General features: G+C 43.7%; 1 protein-coding gene across 2 annotated transcripts; it reads right to left on the bottom strand.

The window, feature by feature from the left end:
• Positions 1–1,923: 1,923 nt before the first annotated feature.
• Positions 1,924–15,020, bottom strand: adm2a (adrenomedullin 2a). 2 transcript variants are annotated; one of them, XM_031869915.1, is made up of 3 exons: positions 14,939–15,020; positions 14,280–14,579; positions 1,924–5,451 (listed from the first exon to the last, which is right to left on the bottom strand). In XM_031869915.1, exons 2-3 carry the CDS (start codon positions 14,375–14,377, stop codon positions 5,034–5,036), a joined length of 516 nt encoding a protein of 171 aa, XP_031725775.1. In that variant the 5' UTR covers positions 14,378–14,579; positions 14,939–15,020; the 3' UTR covers positions 1,924–5,033. The 2 variants fall into 2 exon arrangements, with proteins under 2 accessions (XP_031725775.1, XP_031725776.1); XM_031869916.1 differs by having other exon boundaries at positions 14,280–14,407; positions 14,939–15,016.
• Between the last annotated feature and the right edge of the window lie 7,083 nt (positions 15,021–22,103).

The following is a 22,103-nucleotide window of genomic DNA, read 5'->3' as shown; positions in this document are numbered from 1 at the left end:
CTGGATGGATTTTGTGTGCAGCGTCCATCAACTGGAAAATGTCGTGGAGCTTTTCAGAAAGATAAAGAGCTCCCAACTTGCACTAGCGAGGTGTAGCCGCCGAGCTCGTCCTTACTTTCCCTCTCTGTGTGTCTCTTCGTCCACTTTTGTTAGTGTGGGATCTCTGAGTTACACTGCAGGATTGCATTGCTCTGGATGCTGTGGAACATTGTGCTGCTCCAAAGGTTTGTGCAGATCCGTCATGTGTGAAATGTTGTTGGGTATTTCTCTTTGTTTTTATGATCAACATGAACCCGATCTGTGAGTTTTCAGTGGGCTAGAAATCACTAACTATTCAGTTATTGGTTAGCATGGTAACTGTGCTCTTGACTCTCAAGATGATTTATCAGCTTTTTTTTTCTTACCACTTGGAGTATGTTAGCTGTTTTTCTGGCCTAGAAATTGACATGAATACTTTAGTCTCTCATTAAATGTGACTCCAAGAGAGTCAATCAAAAGCCTAAAGCCTGCGTGACACAGTTTCTGCTGGCTGACATACATCAGCCGCAGGCGGGACGGTATGACATGATTCCTTCTGGTTGACTTTTAGTATTCGTTATTTACACAGTGATAAAAACCAAAGAGTAAAGCGATAACAGAAAGACGTTGACGGCTTATACAGACAGGGAAGGAATGGGTATTAGTAGTTTTATAAAACTAGAGAAGGACCTTAAAATCTATCTTGAGGGTGCCCTTCAGATATAACTTCCATCTCCTCTCAGTTGGGGATACTCCAGTTTTTTAGAATTGCACTTCCATAAAATGTAAATAGATATATGGCTCTTTAGCTGCTAATGCTGTGTGAGGATGGATGTGTGAGGATGGATGTTAACCTTGCACCTTTCAAAATGTAGGTTGGCTGCTTGTTAAACCGCAACGTCTTATTTTCTTTTTCCACACAGAGTATATGACATGTTGTAGAGGCTTTGACTTGTTCAAAGGCAACTTTGACAGAGCTGTGCTGTGTCACCTAAGTAAAGTAACGACTCATGTCACTAATTACTTTTGCTGTAGTTATATAAAGTAATGCAATATCTTTGTTAATCACTAATAGTAAAGCGTAAAACACGAGTAATTAAAAACTTTCTCAACACTGTCCACCAACACAGACAGCTTAGTATTACTGGATCACAAAAATGACAACTTCCTTCTCCATGTATTAACTTCCTCCTGCTAAACCTTTGGCCCTTTTTCTTTTTTACAAGGCATACCTCACAGTACAAAGTGAAACCCATGGGATTTCATGTCAAATTACAGGCAAGATATCCAAAACACTGTACATCAGGTTGAATTTGAGTGAAAATGGCATTGTACCGGTTTCATTCTGTGTATGGATGGTACACATGGGTTGTATGTTAAATGACAAAACTTGTATAAATATTAATGATAAAGAAAATAAATGAGATACATCAACTTTTGAATATTTCCTGTTCCCTTGTCCTCCCTCTCTTGTCCTTTACCTCATGTGACATGAACCAATGGCCTGTCTGCTGTCGACCAAACCTCCCATCACTCATTAACCTCGTCCAGTCACACGACCTTTACCGCCAACGTGGCTGCTGATGCCCCGATCATGCATTTCCCAATATTTCATTCACATTGTCCCCCTTGCCCCCCATTACATTTGTTAGATGTGTCATGCAGTGACTTGTAATGATTGACTTCTTTGGGGTTATTGTCTCAGAACAGGTTGGTCAAGGACACAGTAGCGGGGAGGAGGGTGGAATCGATTAGAGAGTCTTTTAAAATATATACTGAATCACATATATTTTTGTGAGCATTTAGAACCTTTTGGTGCATTTAAGAGTATTTCACAGCCTCATGTGATTATATTATGTATGTCTTTTAGGAATCATACTCCATCACATTACAGTAGTTAGTAGAGTTCTTTATTTTACAGAGTGAAGGACATTGACAAACAGTAACATTTCAACTACAGTTTCATTTCCTACCATACGGTCACGTTTAAGTGAGATAAATAGTCTTTGGTGACATACAGATATTAACATACAAAGATAACTTAAATACATTACTTTCTTTAAATAGTTTGGCTGAATATATATATATATATATATATATATATTTATGTTCATTCACAGGCGCACGCGACGTTCACAATCATCATGACGCCACACGGAGTGCACTGACATCTTCGACACACATTCGCAGACAATCTCGAATGCAACATTTACAAGAGGAACCGTGTCCAACTTTCACAAGTTCATCACAATGGGGGACTTTCAGGGAAACTATCGACACATGCGTTTGCATTAAAAGTGCTTTCCTGTGACCCTAAAGGAGGAAATCAGCAGAGAGAAAGCTACCGAGATCGACCTGGATCGACACTATCTTACAAAACTAACAAAGACATTCTACACTCATTCCTCTTTGCAACACAGAGCCATGAAACAAAAGAGGTGTTTTTACGGGGAGGTATTCGCGGTCGTGCACAGTTTGCTCACCACAACTGGACGTGACGCAATGCCTGACGTCACAGAGACATACTATGTAAAAAAAGACAAAAAAACAAGACTGGGAGCAAAATGGTCCAGAGCACAGTTCAAACACAGGAGATAAGTGTCCTGATAGGCTACGTACAAGCAGCTCAACACATACGCACGCACACGTCACGTGTGTGTGTGAAATAGAACACTATTAAAAAGCAGAGAGGTCCACCAGGATTTTTCAGCGTTTGAAAAGCCTTTTAATGATCCGTCACGAGACATTGATTAGCTCGGTTACAGCAGAGAGAATGGCATGTTTGACCTCAGCAAGCCTTTGAACAGATTAGATTTAAGACCAAGGAACCACAGATTATTACCCTGTGACCTCCACGATTACAGACGGAGGAGAGAAGACAACTAAATGTAAAAAGAAAGACACCCAAGTACAATCAGAAGACACAGATTAAGATATAAAAGGACACATTATTATATGATGTAGGTCACATGTAAAGTCGTTCGGTTTGTCAAGTATTGCCAGGTATTTGGTGAGTTTAAACTAATGCTCTTAAGGAATAGACAATTTTCATGTTTGTGAAATTATATAACAAAGGGTAAAATACTATGTGATCATCTAAATGACTGTATTCCTACTACCAATCACTCTGCAGGTTAGGACCAAGCTGCCATATAGTACAGTCTTGGAATAAAAGCTTTTCAAAAGCATGGAAATATGTCATATAATTACATTTCTCGCCAAAAAATGTGCCTTTTATACATATGGTTGCATTTCTTTAAGGCCTGTCAAATTTAAGCACGCTTAATGAGTAGCGCTTGACCTCAGTTTTTCTCAGTCCATCGCCCACCCACCATTTCAGAGCCGGAGCGTACATAGAGAGGAGGAAAATGTCAGGGCATGTATTTTTGAAATTGGGCACACTGAACATTTTGGTCGCTGTGGTGTCCCATAAGAAACCCGCAATGTAACAGTCGTCTCAGGGGTTAGTTTTAACCCTTTAACATACTACATGTGAACAACAAGGGTGCCCTGTCTTGTCAAGTATTGCCTGTAGGAAATGTAGGAAGAGTTGACCTGTATTTCTCCACCTTTCTGCAACATCACTGTTGGACTCACTTTTAGAGATCTCTACCTTCTCCCCAATACAAATGGAGGGGAATGGGATTTTGTCACAGCACTAAAAAATGGCATTCAAAAGAGCTCAGCAGCAACATTTCTTTGCAGAATAAGAATCCATGTTACTCTGGAAAATCACCCAAAATATGCTGCAAAGTACAGGGATTTTATATTCTTTTGGAGAAGCTGACCTTCAATATATGCGAACTTCAAGGCGATGTGAACTTCACATGACTTGCTCTTTATAGTTATGTATTAGCATTAAGTTTGCAGACCATGGGAAACTGAGCCCCCCCCCTGTTGTGGCTGTATATATGCCTGAAGTGATTAGGTCAGTTTTATTAAACTGTCAACCCAAAGTCCTGACTTGCAAGGGGAACTTATGAATCACGTGAAAAAGCTAATATTTCAGACCCTGCCTCCGGCGGGGAAAATGCCAGCAGTGGTGGCTCCAAGGCTCACTTTACCCCCTACTGTGCTGACCAACTGGCTACTATAATGCAACACTGAAACTGATCCTTTGGGACGAGAGTTTCTGTGTTGATTCTGTCCAAGGCACTGGATGCTCAACCTCTTTTTTCTCATGTTCATTGTGGAGTTTATGTGGTCAAGTCCTGACTCAGAATGCTCTTCAACTCGGGTGTAACCCAAGTGCTGTGGCTGGTTTCGACTGTAAACTCTGGTCCTGAAACACAAAGCTCCTGCTGAGTGACGAATTCCCCGTTCAACTCAACGCTCGTGGAATATTCTAGGGTTGTCAGTGTTCATATTGTAATTCTATATCCAGTTGTGAAAAGACCTGGGAATTGCAATGTTGACAAAAAGAGAGGGCACAAAAAAGAGAGGTAAAAGGGTTTGTTGGGTCATTTACGGGGTCTCTGGGAATACATTGGTTTTGACAGGGCCCCGGCTCTGAGTGCAGGTTGAAATCCACATTAGGGGCTTAAGTGTTTGATCAATGAGCTGCGGAATAACCACCGCCAGAGAGGTCAGTTGGCAGACAGGACCAGGTCACTGGATGGTGTTGAGGCCAAGCCTTCATTCTAATATTAACAGGATTAGGACGTCAAAGTGAGACCTTCTTTTGAGCGTTCAGAAGGGAGAACCAAAAATACTTTGATGAGATTTGAACGTCCTTAAAAAGGCAAAAGTTCTCAGGATGGTTGGAGAACTCAAATTGGGGGTTTTAAAAGTGATTCAGTCGGTCATGATCTTGAATTTGAATCTTCAAATCCATCAATCAGCAGAAAAAGTAGAGAGCCATGACAGTCTTTTATGGGAAGTATAATTGTCATTTTGAGATAGATAAACAGAAGTTATGGACTACATCAAACTCTAATGCAAAGAATACCAGTAATACATTAAAAGATAAATAAATGGAGATATAGATAGACTCGTGTTTGGGGGTATCAACTAACTCATCCATAACTATGGGGGCTCCTGGGGTTGATGGGGGACGAGTCTTCTCTGCCGCTCTGGCCAATGAGTTGATAGAGCCTATGGCTGAGGTTCTGCACTTGGCAGGTTCCAAGGACGCAACCCACTCTCATCAGTTGGGCATGTTGGGGATAGTGGTGACCATTACGTGATCCAGAGTGGGCATGGCGACGAGCTCTTGGCGCCCTCAGCTCGATCTGTGAGGTACCAACGGGACGTGCCCACGCCAGGCCTGGCGAGGCTGCTCTCATTCCTGAAGCTGGTTGGTGTCTCAGGAAACCGGGAAGCAATTTTGGGGATCGGCTAGGGGCTGAGGAGGGGACGACGATGTCAGTCTGGCTTCCTGACACTGAGCTTTTATCCTCTCTCTGGTCTATGAGCTTGTTGAGGAGGTCCAGCCTGAGGAGAAGACAGAAATTAGGTGAAAATTTGTCCTGGAGCTGGGTGGATATTATTCATATTCTAACAAGTTTCAATATGCGGGAGGAGGGGGGCTCAATTGATCTTTTGCTAAGCCAAGCCAAGCTGTCAGAGCTACCATGGAGCCCACACTGTCACTAACTGTACTCCTTGAAAAAATCGTATCTAATTTCAGAATAAACGATGAAAAAAGATAAAAATAGAAGCTAAAGCCTATAGATCAAAGTGAACCACCACATCACCTGGTGATCAAGACAGAAGGCAATGAAATGAAGGAACATCACTGTTCCCGTAGAGCCGGGTAGGTCTTTAGTCACTGTTAAAGTCATTAAAAAGCAAAAGCAGCATTGTGTATACATTTAGTATACCTGCAGTAGCTAGTGTAGTAACAAAGTGCTAACGCTAGTTCTGCCGATGTTAGCTCCACAGGTTTTTACATAGAAACGTGACGTTTTAGAAATGTATATCTCCTTCCAACCTCTCCGGGTAACGAGCATCACGGTTACACAACGTTTAACGATGACCAGCTTCCAATCCACTAAACCAGCCTGAACATGAAGAGAAGCTGAAACCATTGCATGAGAGTCTATGGAGCAGAGTTCAGATCGTTGTCGGACCCTGGTCACAGCTGGCTGATGCTACGCTACTATCGGCCAGTCTGCGTTTGAGAGGCGAAAGGGTTAATTCCTCATGTCTACAGCCATGCTTGCAGCTGTGTACTTAGGCACATCATTGCTTTGAGCTCAAATGTTGAACATTCATAGCTAAGGTGGTTCATTATTTTTGCCGCTATGGATAGAACGGGGATAGAATGATGGTGGGTTTTTAAACAAATGCACTTGCCAGCATTGTTACTAACTAACAACTATTGTTGTAAGGGCACAGGTAATTCTCCAGAAATCCGATTAGCCGTATAAAGCGACTTTGATAAAGAAATCATTTTTGCCTGCTCTCTGAACACAGCATGTCTCTCTGCACAGTCACCCATCCACGTGGACACCATGCTCATCTCTTAATGTATAATGTGAAAGTTAATGGCTTTGTTTTCACATGTTGCCAAAAACAACAGGTGCTCTAAGTCTGCCTCGCTTATTACATTATACAATCAAAATCTCGTACTTTAATGCTCAGCTGGGTTTCAGGGAATGGTAACTATGGGAGATTTAGCCTGGCCTGCCATGATTTCCTGATGGGCTCCAGAGGAGAACATTAAAATCTTGTTCCCAGAAAGAAAGATAAGGTGCTTGTGAATTGTTCAAATGTTGGTGTACAGACAGAAATTTCAAAGAGTTCTCAAAACACCTAAAACCTGGCCGAATAAAACCCCAACTATCACTTATCTGGAGCTAAATGGAAAAGAATGTGTTGTTTTTATGTAGCTTGTGTAAACAGACCCTTGACAAAAACTAGGTTCTGCAGCACGGTGGACCCGCGAGTATGGGCCGTTCAGCAAACACAGCGCCCACCAACTCGCCATCTGTTCAATGTTTGACAAAGACAGCCTCTTCTCACAACTTGACCCTGGTGCTCTTCACTGAACTGTCACCGCTGTGTTTGCACAGCACAGCGTGACTCAAGCCCCTGAGTGTTACCCCATCACCACTGCTGAAAGTCAGGCGAAGTAAATAGGAAAATGCTGCTATAGCAGTGGATGAATAAGGATGAAAATGTTAAATGGTAGCAATGGATTGTAATGAGGTTCAAATACAGCATCAGAGCAAATATATCTGCTGTTTGCTTTTCTGAGTCAAAGGGAAAAATCTTCCACTGCGTCAGGTTTGTTGCTATTTTTTCCATTTTCAGAGAGGTAGAAGCCAGGGTTGATCTAAATATGAAAAATGTGTTCCACTTGTGAAATGCTGACTTGTGTTATTTCATGGTGAGAGGTTTAGGTGTGAGACATCATAGCAGAAGGGTTTTCTTAAAGTCAGTGGTGTGGTGGGTTTGGGATTCCTTGAGGATATGTGAAGCCTCTGATTTATTTAGAAAGTTCAGCTGCTGGCTCACTGTTGGCAGGTCTGGTAGTCTGGAGGTGACCTGCTGTGCAACAGCGGCAGTGGCTGAATAAATAGTTGCGCAATGCTAGGCCACAGACGGAGGCTAACACTATTTCCAGAAGAGGCTTGGTGTGCCATGGTGCCACATCACCAAGTTACACCCACCTGGCCTGCAGAGGGAATGTTGCATTTGACTGCACATGAAAGCTATTCACAAACAGCCGTGTTGGCCCTGCACCAAATTCATATTCTGACTTTACTTAATACAAGACAGAACTGTAGCCTAATCTTCTTTTATGTATTGTAGATCCTGTAAGTCAAAAGTTAGAGTTAGCAACACTTTATCCCTTCATATCACTTTATAAGAGGCCCCGGTCTTAAAAGTTACCTGAGGGCCCCTGTATTTGTCTCTTTATAGGTAGCGGCCCCTTTCTTTTCAGTTATATGGTGCTTTAGTGGTGCATACAATATTAACAACAGTATTTGGAATGAAATATATGACCACACAACAAACCTGGAGCCCTTGGGCCCCAGAGGTTCTGAACTACGTGGCAGTTGCTCACTTTGCCCTGTTGGTAATCCAGTTTGTTCGCGGAGGGTATAAGTTGAAAACCCTGTAGAAAACAGGCAGCAACCTTCTGGTCTGAAAAGTGAAGTCAATGGGGAAAGTTGCATTCTTTCTAATGGCCATCAGCGGGCGACTCCTCTGGTTGCAAGCAAATTCTTAGATTTTGGTCACTCATGTCACCTCTTGTTGCAAAAATACAAGATGGCGACAGCCAAAAACCTAAATGCCAATGGCCAAACTGATAAACTCGAGGCTTTAAAATGGCAGTCTACAAAGCATTTGGTGATGTCACGGTGACTACGTCCACTTCTTCTATACAGTCTATGGTAGAGAGATTGTAAAGTGAGAAAAGCTGTCCCTTTGTTATCCATGACACCAATGCATTGACCTGTAGAGTACCCGGTAAATGTGGTGCACTTAGCTAATTGACATGTCGTCTGTCTGTTCCACGCACACGATTTAAGACCCGTGGTGACCGAGCCTTTGAGGCAGTGGCGCCGAGGCTCTGGAATGCTCTGCCTGCTACTCTACGCCTCGCAGATTCTGTGAATACTTTCAAAAAACAGCTCAAAACCCACCTTTTTAGGCTGTCGTTTGAGTAAAAACCCATGTCCTAGACCTGCTCTTAAAATATGTTTTAATTTTAATTTTAATTTTTTCTCTGTGTATGTAACTTATTGACCCTAGGGTCACATTGTGTTTTTTATGCTTTTAAATTTCTGCCCTGTTAAGCACTTTGTGATTGTCTGTGAAAAGCGCTCTATAAATAAATTTTATTATTATTATTATTATTATTATTATCTGAACATCTTAAACTCAATGACTCAACTATGAGATGATGCTCGGTCTCCCTAACAACTCAAACAATCTAACACAAACCCTGGAACCCTCACACAAGATTGGACTTTGCAAGTCTGTGACTTAATCAACTCCAATTCGCCAAAAACAAGTTGGCTCATAAGTACATCTGCAATGGCTGGCAGACGGCCACAGGGACCCCATGACTGTGCTACAACAATTACAGCGGAGAATACTTCCTGGAAGAATAAGGATATAGGAGGCAGATCAGTTTTGCTCTTTAGGTTAAATGTGTTTCTCTTTCTTAAGTGATTGGTCTCTGGAGGTCTTGCAATGCAACAGTTTTCTTGCTCATTTCACTTGAAGTCTAATGGATTTCAGTTTAATTCAAATATTTATCACATAAATACTTGTAAGTAGTTCTCTACAAGCAAACTTAAATGATATTTTATGTTAATAGCTGTGTAGTATGTGTAATGAAGGGCAAGGCTAAGCTACAGTTACATCTCCCTCAAAAAGACTGTGGACTGCCCTGCTTTTTCTTCCAGAAATTCAAGGAATCTTAGATAACTCTTTCACTCTGTCACATTTGATCTCACAAGACAGGCCAATTTGGCTATTAGGAGCCTAGTCCCATAACTCCATACTAATAGAGATCTCCGTGATTGGCAGGCGATCAAAGATATCCAAGCTACTTTGACTTTAATTGTTCCACCAACACCTTGCATGGTCTTAGTTTAAGGTCTTAAAACTAAAATTCCTTCTGACTGTAGCTTATTGCTTCAGCCAAATCCCTTTGTGCTGCCTTGTTTGGTTTTTCTTTTGTATTAACCTCACAGCATCGCTGACTCATGTTGATAGAAAGCCTCAGCTGCCGAGCCCTCCCTGCAGAGAGTAAGCCCTTCCTACCACTGACCCCAACCCTACCCTGACAGAAGGTAAGCCCTCCCTACCCCTAAGGGCAGGGTTCTGCTAGAAAACATTTTTTTTGTTGTGTACGAAGTGTTGTCTTACGTATGTTGGAAGTGTCAAAAGTGTTCCGAACAGCCACACTTGAAGGCAGGCTGGCCAACCACTGTGTGAAGCATGAACATCAGATTAACGGTTTTAGGAAGTTATGGGACTAGTCGGAAACAGCCCCCCACCCCAATTCCAACACTGGAAACGTGTGGAGGGAGCCATTTCACCATCCAAGGACTTTTGCTAAGGGAAACTGGCTCCTTAATCATAAATCCAACCCTAACAAAAAGCCTGCAAAGAAAAAGCCCTCCTCAACCCCAACTCTAGTACCATGCAGCTTAGAGGCTGAAGCTCCCAAAGTGCGGTCTTAATCAGCAAGAAACTTAGCACATTCATTGCTAATATCCCAATAGGTAACATTGGGGAGATTGTTATTTGCAAGAAGCAGGACAAAAATGGAAAGGAGAGGTGATTTATTTCACACAAAACAGTGTTTCTACTTGTTGGTGAGAACTTGCTTTCATAACCTCCTGAGTGGTATGGGATTTACTACTTTATGCAAGCAAAACTGCATATTGATCATACAGTCAGCAAATTGCATGGATGCAAGATGCCAAGGTAAAAACTATACATCCTTCCTCTCCTCTCAGAAGCCGCCTTTGTTTCTTAAGCCTTTTGATCCACACTCCCACTATAAGCTTGTACTCTTATACTATATGCTGTGTAGTTCACATATGCATTCATGCCTCCACAGCGGTGTGGCTTTCTGTGTGGAGCGGAAACCTGCTCTTTAAGGATGCGGAGGGTGGAATTTAGGTCTTAGCTATTAGTCCACAGTGGAATTCTGTGCCTGCTTGGTCGCAGCTTTCACCCTCCGCAACTTCAGCCTGTATTTGGTTAAATTGACCCCCATGGAGCCATACGATGTTTATACTGTACATACTGTATATCTAAGTTGTCCAAGCCAAAATTCCTGTTTACAAGACATAGGAGAAGAGGCCTCTCTTGACCTGATTTAGAGCAGAGGCAATCCTGGTTTCAATCATTCTGCGAGCAAGAAAATGGTTTTCTGAGAATGTATACACGATAAAAAAGAGTGAGTAATGTTCTTGTTGTTTCTTGATAAGGTGTAAACATGTCAGAATATAGATAGCAAATCAAAGCGCATACCCCAAGCCAACTGCATGTGCAGAGCGATTCAACAAACATCAACAAGGCAGGAAGGAGATGTGGGAGATGAAATCAGTCTGTTTCTCAGGTAAATATTACGTTGAGAGTATCTACGTAGGACCCCACGCCTCTTAAATCCACATTTACAAGAATGAGTTAATTATTTAGCAAATCCTTTGTGGGGGAAAACATGTCTTTATTTGGCCTTGACAAAGTTCGAACAAACCTGCGGCCACGACACATACACACAGACCAATTTATCATAGTGTTCCCTGGTCCAGACGGAGCAGAAGCAGACTAGGTCTATGTAACAAAAGCTTCACCGCAAATCAGCTTTACATGTCCTTCGTCTCGGAGCAATGATCCGCTTCCCACTTCTGGAATCTGCACTGTAAAGCCGCTTCGCTGCTAAAGCCATATTTAACTTGTTTGGCTGCAGACACCGGCTATTTTCCCTTACAAGAAAAAAAACTCTAGACGTTATGTATAACGACAATGAAGGGCATGCAATGACTGTCATCCCAAGGAACATGCAATTTGTCCTTGTTTGGAAAAAAATGCCCATCAGGCATTGTTACAGCGTCTCACTGGGACTTTGTTGTGTCCTTATCAGGACACATAGGGACAATGCATACACAAAGATGGAATTAGGAAAGGAATGACAGACATCTGAGCTCAGACATAGTATCAGTGTCCAACAGGAGAAAAGAAAAGCAGTCGTCATCATGTCTGTTGTAATCATGCTGTCAGCATGTGATGGTAACAGAACAGGGTGTGCTCTGTGGTCAAGAGAAGAGGGAGAATTTACTGTCCTAATAAAAGCCAGACAGGACATTTATGGGAGATGTGCAAAGTGAGAAAAAAGGGGAGGCTTGTGAAGCAGAAGTGACGGGGGAGGGAGATCTCTCACTGTGTTGTCAGAGTGATATATCTTGGTATAGACTGTGATCAGTTATAGTGCTAAAGGTCCTATAAAAATTGCACTACCCAACCACAGGCCCTCAGTTAGTGTACGTGCCCAACAACACAGCAATCAGCTTCAGGGACGTGATTTGAAGTGATGGGGTTTCTGTAATAGGATTTATTTGTAATTTATCAATCTATAAGAAGTCTAGTATTATAATATAATACTAGAAGTATTTGCCATTTGCCAATTAAACGACTAATCCATTTTTTACATATGAATCCCACTCAACTGCTGCATCAGTTCCTCTCGGACTGAGAGATATGAAACCGCGGCAATGATCCATGCTGATGATGACAGTTTCAAACAGGGGAGGGAATGATGGGGGATCAGGGTGCTGGGCAGGTGTAGCGCAACACGAACAGAGAGCGGATACAGGAGCCACGCTTGCCTTTATTTTGATTAGCAGCAGGTGTTCACAAATTGAACACACACACACACACACACACACACACACACACACATGCAAGAGGAAAATGACACTCCCAGATCTACATAGACAGCTACATAGTTATCTTATCAGTATTAGATGTTAAGTGCTTTATTTAAGAGCCTTGCTTGTTATTCACTGAATGTGGATCATTTTGATGTAGAACACGTAATGATTGCAAATCATGGTGTGAGTGAGGGATCCACAGAAGATAAGCATAGCACTTAAGAGAGAAGAAATACGATTCATAAGATTAAGATTATTACAAGATTAATATCAATTTGGAATACATTTTCTTACTGACAAACCTCTCCTCCTGCCACGTTATATTAAACATATGCCTTTATTAATGTGTTATCAAGCTACTGATAATGCTCCACGCATGTTTCAGCTGTAGATCAATGAGACCAATGTCTTTATCAGTAAACATTTACTTTGCTCACACACAACTTGAAGGTGCTGCATAGACAAGACGGATTTCAGAAAATGGTCAAGTTAGGCCTACAGGGGCCCCAAGCTTGCCTTTGTCCCCCCCCCTCATCACACCCCTCTCAGTGCTGGTTTTAAGCCAGCAGATGTGGATCCAAAATCCACCAGAAGGGGGCATTCACACACCAACTCATCCCCATTCCTGGCTGCTCCTCAACAATGCAACTGCACAGGCGTATTGCATCGCTGGCAGGCCTCCATCACGCCCTCAGAGAGGCAGAGTGTACTGTGTGTGTGTTGGGCTGCCACTTAAGACGTGGAAAAGTACAGGTGCCACTCAGCACCGAACAAGATCCTTTTACAAAAGTCCATGCTGGTATTTCTGGCCTGGGCTGCGGGACGACCTACTTTTCCCACCTCAGAAGTAACAGTTTTCCTCACAGAATCACGGGGGAGATTAAACCAAACCAAACCTCTATAAACAGTTACTCATTGAGATCGAGAGGTGGAGGAGGAAGAGAAGAGAGAATCATTGAAAATGTTGAGAAAAAAGACATAGAATACAGATTACTGACGTGGCATATTCACCGTCCCAGTCAGATGTAAGATTAAAGCCCAATTTCATCTCAAGTTCTAACCTGCAGTTATTTCACACTTTAGTCTACTTTGTACTTTACTAATAGGAAGAGTGATGGCCAGGCCTACCATAAGACTAAACACAATCATATACCGTATATATGTAATTCTGTTTTTTCTTAATGTTTTAAATACTTATGCCTAACACTGTCACTTATTCCACAGCCTGCTCCCCAGCGGGGCTTTTCTCAAGGAGACTGAACGTGTTTTATTATATCATGAGAGAGCCTTTGCCCTTGCACTCCACACTATCCTCTATCTGTCCGACACAACAACGCAGCACTTTCACTTTGAACACACAGTGTGATTTATTAGCATTAATTGACTGGATGAAGTGAACAAAAAAAATTACCTAAAACGACATGTTAGAGGAAAAAGTGAGAGTTTGAGGAATGACAACGCCACGTCTTGTGTTCAGTTCTAATGTCTGCGTATTCAAACAATACCATGGTCCAGTGGAAAAACTACGGGAATTAACGTTGGCCTGATGAAAAAGGATACGTTAGCTTAAAATAGTGACAGTTTTATAGCTAACTGACGTATTTACAGATTAAAGGCTACTGCCATACAACAAAATGATGCCCAACACATCATTAAAAGCTAATAACGCCATTGTAGCTAATTTACATGTAGTAATGGTACAATACTGGGCTTTCACCCCAAACCATACAGGTCAAATTGGCAAGAAAGTGTCTATTAATGCCAAGTGGCGCAAGAATACTCAAATGAACTGTGATGCGGCTCCAGGTGCGTTTATCGCGTATGTTAAACAGTCCTATTCAGCCAATCAGAAGCGCGGAGCGGGTTTTTATGGTGAATACAGTAGTAACCCCCCAAAAATACCGGGTGTCTTACCTGTAGCTGTCGGGTTCCTCCTTTGCCGCCTGAACCAGCGGCTGCTGGAGGGAAACCAGGCTGATGCAATACACAGCAAGCGGGAGAAGGGACTGCATCTCCGGGCCAACGTTAACTCTACACCCTCTCTGGGAAGGAGGAGACGACCGCACGGACCGGGCGAGGGTTGAATCCCAAAGGTGTGGGGGGGATAAAATAAAAAGGGGGATCAAATAATTAGGCAAAAAAGAAAAAAGTTCCAAAAATGGTTGATATGAGGTTTAAATATCCAAGTTTGGCCGTGGGTAATGTAGATGAAACCTTTGGAGGAAAGCAGACGTAATAAATGGCCAATGAACCTGCAGCTCACACACAAGAGTAACAGAACAGAGAGCCGGTGAAAGTGCGCCTCATGAAATCACCCCCATTGCATCATTTAGAACCTTCACTTATACTATCTGCACTAAAAAACACCCCTCATTGGATTCCTCATCACAACCTCTGCTTCTTTTTTCACAACATCAGAAAAAGAAAAAAAAAGATATACACCAGATGAAGACTTTAAGTTCTCCTGAAAATGTCCAAAAATGAAAAAACTCAACCCATTATGCAGATACTTTTGCAAACTAATTTTTTTATGAATAAACCTACTCATAACAAAAAGTAAAGAGAAGCCTTACCTTCTTGGTAGTTGCTACTCAGAATGTGACTTTAATTTTCCCCTCTATGAATCCAAACGTGCTGGTCAAGATCAAGTTCTCCAGTGTGAAGCTGAGCGCCTGGTGACATTGAGGGTTTAAATAGCTACCGAGTGGGCGGAGTTCACTGCCTCAAGTGCCGGTGGGCAAAGGTGCTGCTGTAACGTCATTATCTTTAATGCTCGGAATATCCTGCATTTACGTGGTTGGGAAACGCTGGAAACACTTACAAAGTAAGGCTCTACATATACACTTGAACTTGTTAGATGCTATTTAATAGAGCCATATTTAATAGGCTCATCTAATAGAGAGCCATATCACAGAAAAAAGATAAGATAAGATATATTTTATTAATTCCGAAGGAAATTCTTGAGCCAGAGTTTTATTAAAGATCACAACAGAAGAATAGCATAATGTATGAACAATAGAATAAAAATGATTAAGTGTAAAATAAATAATACTGACACCATGGCAAAATAATATACAATAGCAATAAGGTAAATAAAGGTACAAAGAATTCAAGTAAAATAGAAAAAGTAAAATACAACAACAAAATACAAGAGTAAAAATACAGACAACAACTTAAACAAATAAAATGTAGAAGAAGTGATACTAACACCCGTGCCTAATGGAAACTGAAATATAATATATACCTAATATTTACCTCATACCTGCCATAAAGTACCTCAAGTTTAATGTAAAAATAGTGCTGAGCACCACGGAACCACTTTAGAGACCAAGTCACAGGAGTATTACAGAAATATTTTAGTGGCATCATAAGATCACCGTAAATGAACCATTAAGCAACACATTAGAGGTGCCATTAGCAATGCTAGAAGGTATACATAGCGAGTGTTAAAATGGCATAAAATACATGAAAGGTCCATTTTGAAGTCATAATTGAGCAAGTCCCCACAGGAATGTGGCTGATAGATCAGGAATGCTAAGGTCACTGTAATTGTATTGTGCTCAGCACAAAGTGCTTCACGCTATCATAATCTCCCATGCGCATTCTCAGGAAAAAAAAGCCCAATTTGCATGAATTTCTAGAACAGTTTTCCTGACCAAGCCCTCCCATATCTCTTATCGTTGCCCTCAGCCAAGTGTGTACGACAGATAGAGGGAAACCCAGGAATCCTCGCAGAATCCCCCGAACTCTTCGTCAAGTCACACCTATTTACCATTGACACATTTCCTCTGAACTGAACGCTTACGCACAGTTTATTGCTGTTGTCACCGCTGACTTAGAAGCTCCCTGGTAGGAAACAGACTATTATATACATAACATACATGATTCACCGGGGAGCAGAAGTTGCCTTTAAAATAGCATTCATGCTCTTTTACCAAACCGGGACTCTCTATCGCAGTCGGTTGTGTTTTGAAAACCTGTTACAGTGGAAATAAGGCACATATGTCGCAGGTCTGAACATGTTTCTTCACAACTCACTTTAATGACTCAGATGAATCCTATGCAGCTTATTCCATCTCATTAGAGAGGATTTATTTTTCACTGTGTACAAGCTCCCTCCTTCCTTTCTAACTCAATTGACTGCTGTAGCAACACAATAGTGATACACCTGATCCTGCCTTAAATGCGGTTACGCAACATCAATTTCCAAGACAGCATGTCGAGCAGGTTGCTGACAGTTGGACGAGTGGGCACCTCTCCTGGTCTCAGAGAAGCTGCGCATCCGTGGGCAAGAGAGACAATAAACAGAGCCAGAGTCTCCATGAGGAATTCAAGGATGTGATGTTTGTTATTTGTCGTCTTGCTGATGCATAAAATCATGGGCCTCATCTAAATAAACATCAGTAGGCCTGCCACAGAAAACTGAACATGCAGTGTAGATGTGAAGACATGTTTTTCTATTTAGAATAGACAGACAACCATCTGGATGAACAAAATATCGCGTCTGTAACATGATAAGAAAGATGTTTTAACCTATTTCACAAGAAATTACATGTATGTCCAATTGCTCACAAATTGATGTTCTTCTGTATGACAATAAGGAACAATGAAAAGTATGCAAACATCCATATTTACATTCATGCTACACACATTCTTAGCCCAGCTAGCAACCCATAGCCCTGAGTGACCCTGGATAATTTAGCCCCTTTTCACACAGATTTTTAACCCAGGGTTATTCTAAACCCAGGGCTTTATGATTCACACTGTACTTATTCTAGCCCTGGGTAAATGCTAGAGCTAACAGCTCCCTTAGCCCCAGGCTAACAACTCACTTGGCCTAAGGCTAGTGCAGCGTGAAAAGCCCTAACGATAGCTGATAATGAAATGTTTCATTTTGGTTCACTGCTGTACAAATTGTTCAAGGACATTATTTCCCGCGACCATCTTTGTTTGGATTAGGAAATACAGCAAACCCAGGGTATCAATTTATACAACATGAATGTTTTGGGTAATATTGGTAAATAAAATTTTTTATTTAAGATTTTACAATGGACATGTCAAGTCGTCGGCTACCTGCAGAGCTGCAGCTTAGGAAATGGGTTAAAAACAAAATCCTTAGCATGGTTAGAACAGTTGTTGAGGATTCTGGAAGTATCTTCAGAACGACATTGCGATTCTGTTTGTCTTTTAAAGATCAAACGAGGGCTAAATCTGAGAATTGACAGTCAGAGCGAAAAACAAAGTGATTTAATTCCTCAAAAGCATTAAATGTCACAAATCCCTGCTGGTAATGTGAAGCGCTGCGTGAGTGATATTCGCTCAGACAGATCTGTCAGTGATAGTTGCCAACATCTCGCCCCCTCTGCTGTCGTCTCGCAGCTCGGCTCTGCTCAGGCCTTCCTTTGATCGTCTCATGTCGTGCCTCAGTCGTTATAACACCATCAGAGTTCGTGCCGCGGCTTGACCTGCCGGTGACACACTAATCCAGGTTTGGATGCATTGAAAGAATCCCTCATGAGCCAATTTAGGTCATGTTACCTTTGTTTTTGTATTCTTAAAAAATGAAACATGATGATGTGGTTCTGACCTTGCTGACTAGAGTTACTGCGGATTTATTCATATTGAATGTTGCATCTCACAGCACAGCCTGCACTGCAGTGGCACCTATTGATATGGCTGCGATGACGCAATGATTCGTGATGTATTTCCCAACACAGACAGCTGATCACTCAGACGTTGCAGTGGAAGCAGGTCACTTCTTTGCCGATTCTGACCCGTTTATGTAAGTGTTCTCTGGCTCAGTGAATCAGTACCCGCTGGGCTCTGAACACAGGCAGCCTGTCGGGTTTGATCTCTCAATTGCTTTTACTTTTGTTTTAGGCGGCAATTAGCGAACATGAGAGCTTACTCTGTGGAGCGAGCCAACGCGGCACAGAGCGGTTGTAAAAAGAGGCTCCATCTTTGTCAAGTTTCCGGGACGTAGTCAAGTGATCAAAGAGCAGGCGGACCTTTGCTTGATTGTGCGGCGTTCTCTGTCTTGTCTTTGTTAATGTGAATCTTTGAACGGGTGAGACTGGGACATAGCCTGCTTTAAAGGTTGCGTAAACACTGCAAATAAAGCGCTTGTCTCATTAGGATTGATAAAAGGCCAACGCCGACCACAGAAAAGCGAACTCTTACATGCATTTAAGGCAGAAGGTGTGTTGCTTGTTGCTATGCATGCGCTGTGCATGCACTCTCTGCATCAGCATTTGAATGATAAGCTGCTGGTTGCTGATGATGGTGTGAACTTTCTGCACTGCAGCCACCAGTCTGGCCTCAACCAGCTACCTGCTAGCCACATCCACAACAAGTAGACACCACGGACAAGATCATTTCAAAGGGACGTCGCCACTCTCTGGTTCCCCCAGGTAAACACTCTTAGCCCTGTCAGCACTGTTGCCATTGTTGCTGTGAGCACTGCTAGCTGCTAGCCGCCGGCTCAGTCGTAAGGCAAGGCAAGGCAAGTTTATTTGTATAGCACATTTCAACAACAAGGCAATTCAAAGTGCTTCACATAAAACCATTAAAAGCATCAAAACACAAGGCAAAAAGGGAGATTTAAAAACAATTAAGAAACATTAAAACCAGTCATTAAAACACTAAAAAGCAGTGTAACAAATAAAATACAGTAGTAAAATGCAGAAATGCAGGAAATTGATTAATAATTGATTGAATCTGGTTCAATTAAAGGCAGCAGCAAAAAGAAAAGTCTTCAATCTTGATTTAAAGGAGCTGAGGGTCTCAGCAGACCTGCAGCTTTCTGGGACTTTGTTCCAGATATGTGGAGCAGAAAAACTGAACGCTGCTTCTCCATGTTTAGTTCTGACTCTGGGAACAGAAAGTAGACCGGTCCCAGACGACCTAAGGGGTCGGGATGGTTCATAAGGTAGCAGCAGATCAGAGATGTGTTTTGGCCCTAAACCATTCAGTGCTTTATAAACCAACAGCAGGATTTTAAAGTCAAGTCTTTGTTTGACAGGAAGCCAGTGCAAAGACCTCAGAACTGGAGGGATGTGATCCACCCTCCTGGTCTGAGTGAGGACTCGAGCTGCAGCGTTCTGAATCAGCTGCAGCTTTCTGACTGACTTTTTACAGAGACCTGTAATCACACCGTTACAGTAGTCCAGTCTGCTGAAGATAAATGCGTGGACAAGTTTTTCCTCTAATCCTTGATATATTCTTCAGGTGATAGGAGGCTGATTTTGTAATAGTCTTGATGAGGCTGTTCAGGTTGAGGTCTGAATCCATAACTACACCTAGATTTCTGGCTTGGTTTGTGGTTTTTAACATCAGTGATTGAAGCTGAGTGGTTTCAATCGTTTGTCCTTGGTACCAAAAACAATTACTTCTGTTTTATCTTTGTTTAGTTGAAGAAAATTCTGGTACATCCAGTTGTTGATTTCTTCAATGCATTTACCTGTCGCCATGTTGAGAGACTTTGAGAGGCAGTGGAAATTCTCCCAATCTTGTATATAATTATATAGTTTCATCCATCCATCCATCCATCCATTTTCCTCCGCTTATCCGGGGTCGGGTCGCGGTGGCAGCAGGCCAAGCAGGCTGACCCAGACCTCCCTCTCACCGGCAACATGTTCCAGCTCATTCTGGGGGATCCCGAGGCGTTCCCAGGCCAGCTGGGAGATGTAATCTCTCCAGCGTGTTCTGGGTCTTCCCAGTTGGACGTGCCTGGAAAACCTCCAGTGGGAGGCGTCCAGGAGGCATCCTAATTAGATGCCCGAACCACCTCAGCTGACTCCTTTCGACGCGAAGGAGTAGCGGCTCGACTCCAAGCTCCCTCCTGATGACCGAGCTCCTTACCCTATCTCTAAGGCTGAGCCCGGCCACCCTACGGAGGAAGCTCATTTCGGCCGCTTGTAGCCGCAACCTTGTCCTTTCGGTCACGACCCAGAGTTCGTGACCATAGGTGAGGGTAGGAACGTAGACCGAGTGGTAAATTGAGAGCTTTGCCTTCCGGCTCAGCTCCCTCTTCACCAAGACGGTCCGGTGCAGCGCACCGATCCGCCTGTCGATCTCCCGCTCCATCTTACCCTCACTCGTGAACAAGACCCCGAGATACTTAAACTCCTTCGCTTGAGGTAGGCACTCCGTCCCCACCTGGAGGGAGCAATCCACCGGTTTCCGGCAGAGAACCATGGCCTCAGATTTGGAGGTGCTAACTCTCATCCCTGCCGCTTCACACTCGGCTGCAAACTGCCCCAGTGAATGCTGGAGGTCATGATCCGAGGAGGCTAACAGGACCACATCATCTGCAAACAGCAGAGAGGCGATCCCGAGACCCCCGAACCTGACGTTCTCCGCCCCGAGGCTGCGCCTAGATATCCTGTCCATGAAAGTCACGAACAGGACCGGTGACAAAGGGCAGCCCTGGCGGAGGCCAACATCCACTGGGAACGTGTCTGACTTATTACCGAGAATGCAGACACAGCTCCTACTGCAGTCGTACAGAGACCGGATCGCCCGTTGTAACGGGTCCAGCACCCCATACTCCCGCAGCACCCCCCACAAGAACCCCCGAGGGACCCGGTCGAAAGCCTTCTCCAAGTCCACAAAGCACATGTAGACTGGTTGGGCAAACTCCCAGAACCCCTCCAGTAGTCTTGCGAGGGTAAAGAGCTGGTCCACTGTTCCACGGCCGGGACGGAATCCGCACTGCTCCTCTTGAATCCGAGGTTCGACAAGCGGTCGGAGCCTCCTTTCCAGCACCCTGGCATAAGCCTTCCCCGGGAGGCTGAGTAGTGTGATACCCCGGTAATTCGAGCACACTCTCCGGTCCCCCTTTTTGAAGATGGGAACCACCACCCCGGTCTGCCATTCCATGGGCACTGATCCCGACCCCCATGCGACATTGAAGAGGCGTGTCAGCCAGGACAGCCCAACTATGTCCAGCGCTTTCAGCATCTCAGGGCGGATCTCATCCACCCCAGGCGCCTTGCCACCAAGGAGCTTATTTAACTACCTCAGTGACCTCTGCCAGGGTGAGCCTCCCCCTAGGTCCTCAGGCGCTGCCTCCTCTGCAGAGGACATGTTGGTCGGGTTTAGGAGTTCCTCAAAGTGCTCTTTCCACTGCCCGACGATGTCCACCGTCCGGGTTAGCAGTTCCCCCCCCCTGCTGAGAACAGCCTGGGGTAAGCCCTGCTTTCCCTTCCTGAGCCGTCGGATTGTTTGCCAGAACCTCCTTGAGGCCAACCGAAAGTCCTTCTCCATGGCCTCCCCGAACTCCTCCCATGCCCGAGTTTTAGCATTCGCGACCACCGCAGCTGCAGCCCTTCTTGCCTGCTGGTACCTGTCAGCTGCTTCAGGAGACCCCTGGGCCAACCAGGCCTTGAAGGTCTCCTTCTTCAGCTTGACGGCTTCCCTCACCTCCGGTGTCCACCACCGGGTTCTCGGGTTGCCGCCACTACAGGCACCGATGACCTTCCGGCCACAGCTCCTAGCGGCCGCGTCCACAATAGATGCTTTGAACATGGTCCATTCGGATTCCGTGTCCCCAACCTCCCTCGGGATGTGTGAGAAGTTCTTCCGGAGGTGGGAGTTAAAGACCTCCCGGACAGGGTCCTCCACCAGACGTTCCCAGTTCACCCTCACTACACGTTTGGGCTTGCCGGGTCTTTCCAACCGGTTCCCCTGCCATCTGATCCAACTCACCACCAGGTGGTGATCAGTTGACAGCTCTGC

This window comes from Anarrhichthys ocellatus, unplaced genomic scaffold (assembly GCF_004355925.1).
Source record: "Anarrhichthys ocellatus isolate YVR2014 unplaced genomic scaffold, GSC_Weel_1.0 scaffold49, whole genome shotgun sequence".
NCBI classification, from domain to species: domain Eukaryota; kingdom Metazoa; phylum Chordata; class Actinopteri; order Perciformes; family Anarhichadidae; genus Anarrhichthys; species Anarrhichthys ocellatus.
This window is presented reverse-complemented; position numbering and strand designations above follow the sequence as displayed.